The sequence below is a fragment of the Eptesicus fuscus genome, chromosome 3 (assembly GCF_027574615.1).
Source record: "Eptesicus fuscus isolate TK198812 chromosome 3, DD_ASM_mEF_20220401, whole genome shotgun sequence".
Classification (NCBI taxonomy): domain Eukaryota; kingdom Metazoa; phylum Chordata; class Mammalia; order Chiroptera; family Vespertilionidae; genus Eptesicus; species Eptesicus fuscus.
Window position 1 is genome coordinate 54,572,015 of NC_072475.1, and position 7,305 is coordinate 54,579,319.

The 7,305-nt window shown below is 38.6% G+C and overlaps 1 protein-coding gene across 1 annotated transcript in view; it reads left to right on the forward strand.

Annotated features, from left to right (window-relative positions):
- FYTTD1 (forty-two-three domain containing 1) overlaps window positions 1–3,783 on the forward strand; it is a 40,337-nt gene extending 36,554 nt beyond the window's left edge. The window contains exon 9 of the mRNA XM_008155495.3: window positions 1,341–3,783. Within this exon, the coding sequence (XP_008153717.1) occupies window positions 1,341–1,439 (99 nt within the window). The 3' untranslated portion in view covers window positions 1,440–3,783. The remainder of the gene's footprint in view (window positions 1–1,340) is intronic.
- Window positions 3,784–7,305: the final 3,522 nt, after the last annotated feature.

A 7,305-nucleotide genomic window follows, 5' to 3' on the forward strand; every position in this document is an offset into this window, starting at 1 on the left:
TCCATTTGTGTTGTTTCCATATGTTTGCTATTGTGAATAATGCTCCTTTGAACGTTTACAAGTTTTGGTATGAGTTTACGTTTTCATTTCTCCTTGGTTAATACCTAAGAATGGAATTGCTAGGTCACCTTATAACTCAAGGTTTAATTTTTTGAATAACTGCCAGACTGTTTTCCAGAAGTGGCTACACTATTTTACATTGCTACCAGCATGTATGAGGGTTCTAAATTTCTTCACATCCTCACCAACACTTACTATCTTCATTTGCATATATACATATGAAGCCATCCAAATGCAAGGTGGTATATCTCACGTGGTTTTGATAATTTGTGTAGTAACCTAGAATCTTGTGATCTTGCTTAAAATTTGCTTATTTTTGTAATTTTGTCGATTACTTAGGATTTTCTATGTAAACAAATTATGTCATTCTCCAAATTCCTTTCCAGTCCTTAAACCTTTTCTTTTTCTTATTTGTTATAATGACTAGCCTTCAGTACAGTGTTGAATAGAAGTGGTGAGAGCATGTATGCCTGCCTTGTCCCCAGGCTTGAGGAGAAAGCATTAAATGTTTCACCATTGAGTATGATGTTAGCAGTAGGTTTTTAGTTGATTCTGTGGGTCAGATTTAGGGAATTTTTTTCTATTCATAATTTGCTGAGTGGGTGTTGGATTTTGTCAAATGCTTTTTTGTATCTATTGACATAAAAAAAATCTGTGGAATTGAAGGTATGAAGTATATACAGAAATTTGACCAAATTTATTTTGCTTATTTTTACTTTATTTTTTCATTCTTGTTACTTTCCTTTCAGAAGTGGTGAATATAATTTGGGTGTGCTTTTTGTTGTTAATCAAAAACCAGATTTTGATTTGATTTGAGAATATTTCAAAAATTCAATAACTCAAAAATTCAAGAAAATTTATTTCAAAATATTCACAAGACTAAACAACTTCTTTTATCAGAGGCATCACTAGAATTGATGGCAATGTTTGCAGAGCCTAAAAATAATTCAGATAGAGAAATCTTTGGGTGTACGACTTGTAGGCATTATAGTATAAGTGTTCTATGTATAATGTAGGCATTACAGTGGTTAGGAGATAGAGATTCTGAGTTAAACTTCCTGGTTTAAATTCTGGAACATCCAAGTAGGCAAGTTAACTAACTTCTCAAAACATCACTAAATTCACCTGTTTTGAATGGTTTTTGTTAGAATTAAAGTTCATACATATAAATATTCAGGAAATGCTAGCTATTATTACTATGAATTACCATTATTATCACATTATTTCAAAGTAAATATGGATTACAGTCAAGTTATTAATTTTTGTTTTGTTTTTTCCAGACAGGGATGACTTTGAATGAGCGATTTGGAATCCTAAAGGAACAAAGATCCACTCTCACATTCAACAAAGGAGGAAGCCGCTTTGTAACCGTGGGATAGAACCCATGTTAAAGGGACTTTTGAGTGATGACTCTGTTAAAAAAGTTGAATTGCTTGAAGAGTTTATCACAGAAATTCAAGAAACTTTATTTCAAAATATTCACAAGGCTAAATACTCCTTTTATTTTTGAAGTTTTTTTTTAACATGTATAAATAATGCCCTGAAAGAATAGCAGGGAATATGCTTATCTGTTGTTATAGATTTCTTGGTTGAGCCAGATGGAACAATTCTCTAGTTGACTTCTTTGGTTCCTCATACAGCAGAAAGACAGAAAGACAAAAATTATTTTTATGATAGTGGTATTTAGGATCTCATCTCCTTTGCCCACTTTTTGTACTTTGCCATGGTAAATCTTGGTCTTCAGAAATATGAGTAGGTCCTTTTGTTGCTGTCCCTTATCCTTTAATAGTGTTGTTGTAATAAGTGCAGTTGACTTCCTTCATTAGAGATATTTAAAAACTTAGAATTCTACTTTTGGGTTTTAAGATTTATGGGAAGATTTGGAACTTGGTTCATTTTTCAGATAGTGTTAGGGCCTAACAGTTAGGCTAATGCTCCAGAGTTATAAATCTTTAAAGTTGAAATTTTAACAAGAAAGGTGACTCTAGCATAAGTCTCAGTTTAAAATGTTGCTCTTTGAAGGCAATAAATGCATTGTTTACAAAGATGCCTAATAGAGCCTTGGAGGAGAAAGTCCAATGTAAAAATCTGACAATTTTTGTAAGTAAATGAAGAAAGCATGAGAGGAAGTAGCAGGTTGAAGGCAGGTTATTGTGGTGAAAAACTTTAAAACCCAGGTCATAGGTATACTGTTTGGATTTAGTGTAGTCTTGAGTCTAGTGTTCACAAAGAGTTTTTCAGGTGATACTTAGAAAAATTGTAATTATTAAAGTGGATTGAGCCCCTTAGATATTTTGATGATAAAATTAAAAGCTATAAAGTCCTATACTCTTCTTATTCGAAAAGTTAAATTTTATAGGCATTAAATTTGCTAAATTAAACAGTATATAGACCCAAAAACAAAAATATACTTGTATATGTCACAAAGAAAAAAATGCAAAGTGATAATATACTTATGTTGTAACCTTGTTTTATACCTTTCACTCTGACTTGCATAAAATTGAGGCATTTGTGGTAAGAAAAATATTATTTCCCCCCACACTCTGGAGGGATAGGAGGAGTTAGTCAGTTGTGCCAAGCTAGTGCTAAGAGTTCTCAGATTGTTGTATACTACAAGTTACAGTATAATGCCAAAATGCTACAAAATATCCAGTTATATATTTAGTCATTTTGAAGATTAATCTTTTGGTTTGATATAATATTAAAGCTTCTAAGTAGGTGTTAGTTTCCTTCCCTAGAGTGTATTATTAGTGTTGGTTTTCCCTGTTTAAAAACAAAACGTTAAGTTATGGCTCCTGCCTGCCTTGCATTGTATACTATACTAGACTTCATTATTGTCTCCCATGCTCCTTGGGTTACTTGGTTTATGCTAGCCACGGAAAGCTCTCAGAAACAATTTCATGCTTCTACCAAAGAATTAAATCTGATCCTTAATATCTGGTATTTTGCCAGTAAGTCTACTGATAAGGGATTATTGGAAGCCAGTTACACAATTTGAAAATAAACTTTAGTCTCTCCTTAGGCCAATGCCTCACTCATTGCAAAACATTTTTGCAAGGATAAATGCTTAGATTTGATTCATTAACAATACATTTTAGATTGGTTTAGAATTACCAGTAGTTTATTTTAAAGCCAAGGATAAACAACTGAGCAGTTTGCTGTCTTTAGAACAGTTTGTGAAAATATGGTATAAAGATGTTTTCATTTTCTTGTTATTTTAAATATTGTACAGAGCTATTATTAATGCATTTTTTGGGTAAACTTTAAAAATTGCCCCAAGTATTGACATTAAGTACATCAAACCACAACACAGTATTGTTGGTGTATTAAACTTTTGCTCTCCATGCATCTGTAATTTCATTTTCTTTTTAAATATAAAATTTTGCTTTTGTTACAACTAAATTAAAATTCTTCAGTGCTAATGTGTTATATATAAACAAAAGAGTATGCTTTGTTGGAGGAAATTTTTCTTTCTTAGAATGTGGTTGTTGTCATCCTTTTTCGGTTCTTAAAGTTTTATTTTTTAAATAAGATGCAACTTAAAATTTCCTTTGCATCAAGGTGTATGCAAAACATTGATGCAGTGCATCACAAAATGAAAGTTTATATTTAATGAGGAGATGCTTTACACTGTACTTTTTAGTGTTTTTTGGAAAAGTTACATTTAGATCTATTCTGAAGCTGTTCATTTTTAACAAATAAAATGTTACAGGTCTCACATGATTTATTCTTAGCTATAAAAATTGAGTTGTGGTTTTTAGATTGTACTATGTAACAAAAAACTTGGTAAGAATTATATTTATAATTTTTAGGGTTTAAAAAGCTACATGCCAAACTAAATTGGTAAATCAATCTAGACTCATAATACATTTCTGTAACTGCCTTTTAACCATTTTATTCATAGCTCCAACAGGAAGTAGCCAGGAGTTGAAATAGAAAATCAAATTTACTTAGAATGCAGACTTTTAGGCTAAATGAGCCTATAGAGAGCATTCAGTTCAACCCCTCTATTTACATCTTAGTTAAGTGAGACACAGCTTTTCAAGACTTGTATGTAGCAGTCACTTTTTGAGCTTAGATCTTTTTTTTTTAAATATATATTTTATTGATTTTTTTACAGAGAGGAAGGGAGAGGGATAGAGAGCTAGAAACATCGATGAGAGAGAGACATCGACCTACCGGGGATGTGCCTGCAACCAAGGTACATGCCCTTGACCGGAATCGAACCTGGGACCTTTCAGTCCACAGACCGACGCTCTATCCACTGAGCCAAACCAGTTTCAGCTTGAGCTTAGATCTTTTAATTCTCAGTTTCTAATAAACTGCTCCTGTGAATTGAATACCCATAGAAAATGGTGGAATGGTGTGAGCTTGTCCGATATCTAAAAAGTGGCAAATATTTTAGCATTTGTAGCATGATAAGTAAATCTACTAGTGATGATTTTGAGACTTCATTATTTTGGTATTCAAGTTATATAGACGGACATATTAGAAAAAGTCAATGTTTCTAATCTATATAAAAAGGCAGCTACCGTAAAGACCATTAACAACCTAACAACTGGTCGCTATGACACCCACTGTGGCCAGTGAACCAGCCCAACATGGGGTGGGGCCGGCGGCCAACCTCATGGCCCCTACCCCCTGCTGGCCTGCCCCTGATCGGACTCTCCCACCCCAATCAAGAGCCGGGCCTGCTGGCCAAATGCCCCCTCCCTTCCCCTCTGGCCAGCTGTGCCCCCATCAGCCTGCTCCACCACAATAGGCCCGCCCCTGATCACACCCCCCACCCCAATAGGAGGCGGGGCTGGGCCGCCAATCTCCTGCAGCCCCTCCCCTCATCCGGCCATGCCCACGATGGACCCCTCCACCCCAATCAGGGGCAGGGCTGGCTGGCTAACCACCCATGGCTCCTCCCCCAAGGCCACTGGCCCCTGATCGGCAACCCCCACCAACCCCATTCAGGGATGGGCCAGCCGGCCCACCACCCACAGCCCCTCCATATGACCGGCCATGCTCCCAATCAGCCCCCCAGCCCCAGTCGGGGGCAAGGCCCGCCAGCCAATCTCCCTCGGCCCCTTCCCCAGCTGGTCCAGCCCTTATCGGGCCCTGATCCAGACAGGCTGGCTGGCCAACCTCCTGCTATCTCTTCCTCCTGACAGGCACAGCCCCCATCCGCCCTGATTGGGGCCAGCCGGACCCCACCCGTGCACAAATTTGTGCACTGGGCCTCTAATTTTTTTAATATGCATAAACTTGACAATTTTAATTATAAGCAAATCATAAAGTACTTCTGAATATGAAGACAATAGGCTTCATTGTCCAGTGGTTATTTTTATATCTATATCTATCTATCTATCTATCATCTATCTATCATCTATCCATCCATCTACCTATCTCTCCTATATAATAAAAGGCTAATATGCAAATATACTGAATGGCAGAACAACTGGAATAACCAAACAACTGAACAAACAGTCGCTATGACATGCGCTGGCCACCAGGGGGCGAGTGTGGAACATGGCAGGCTTCGGCTGTGGCGGGATGGTGGAACAGGTGAGCGGGGGCACCAGACCAAGATGGAGTGCAGTTTGCTGCCATCAGGGTGAGCCTCTGATGGTTACTGAAAATTCTTTGCTCCTGCGCACCGTGGTCCCGCCCAGGGCTTGCACTGGCTGCCAGCGCCAGCCCTGCTTGCACCCACAGCCGGTGCCAGAGCCGCTGCTTGCACCTGCTGCTGGTGCCCACTGCTGGTGCCTGGTGCCAGTCCCGATCACCGGTTCCAATCTCTCGGCGCCATCAACAGGTATGAGCGGTGGCTGCCGACCCTGATCACCCCTGAGGGCTTCTCCATCTCCCCCTGCTCCTGAGGGGTGATCGGGGCAGCAGCTGCCGCTTGCACCTGCTGCTGGCACCGGCCCCCAATCGCTCCACACCTTCAGCAGGTGTTAGTGAGGCTGGCTCTGTCAGTGCATGGGAGTGCCAGCAGTGGGAGCGGGGCTGCTGGCAGACAGGGTGGGTGGGTGGGGCATGTGGCAGGAGGTGCCAGGCAGGGGGTGCGAGGATGAGCTGAAACCCGCCCCTGTGCCTACTGCAGCCTCACGGCCCACAGTTCCTTTCAAGGTGCACAAATTCGTGCACTGAGCCCCTAGTTTTTGTGTGTGTGTGTGTGTGTGTGTGTGTGTGTGTGTGTGTGTACATATATATATATAATTTTGCTGTCAATAGCTTTATAATTCACACAACATACACAGTGTAGGGTAATTTCTGTTCTTATTTCTATTTAAGGAGAGAGAAAAATTGCTGACTTTGCACTAAGGAGAATACCATATATTCTAAATGCAGGCAGTATTAGGGCAGAAAATTCATTTCATTTCTGATCAGTATACCTTTGACCTTTCATCAGAATTATATTGGGTTTTTTTTGCCACTGTAAAAAAAGAAGCATGTGATTTAACCTTCCCTTTAAGGAGGCTTCTTTTTGCATAAATCAATTTGGAGTTTGAGCCTTTTTTTAGATGACACCAATAAGCCAAACCATTTACAACAATTTTGGACTATTGTGGACCATTAATAGGGATTTGGAGATTTGCTTATAAATTATTGACTTCTAATATCTCTTTTTATTCCATGCTATTACAGTTTACTACCTGAAATCTTTAAAACATAAAGTTTGATCAAGTAATTCCTTGTCCTTAATGTATTCAGGTGAGGTTTATGGTTGTTTAAAGATGAATAGGAAACTATTTCCTTAGTGTGTATGTGTTTAATTTATATATCAATTTTCTTCTAGGGTGAAGGAAAATCATATTGTCTAAATTTTCTTGTATGAAGTTTTAAAAAGTCAATTATTACTGCTTCTTATTAAAGGAGTCGGAAAGGGAAGGACCAAACATTGAATATATTCAACAAGCCAGTTTCTGTGTTTTACATTTGAAGAGAGTGGGATTGGCCAAGATTTTAACCCTACTGCTTTGAGTTTATAAAAGTGGAGCCTTAAAGGAGTGACCACAAAATATTTCTAATGAGTAGGAAGGGGGAAAGGACTTTATTTGTGCATGGTGTAGTCAGATATAGAGCAGGAGAGAGCTGTTGAGATCTGAGTGAAATCTTTGCTCCTAACTTTCAGCCTGTCAAATAGGAAGAAGCAGAGAAGTTCTCTATATTCCCAATGTTCAGTAACTCCCGCTGCCTATTTCTTCAGCTGCTTCCAGACCACAGAGCAGAGAGCAGAAGTGGAATAAGTTA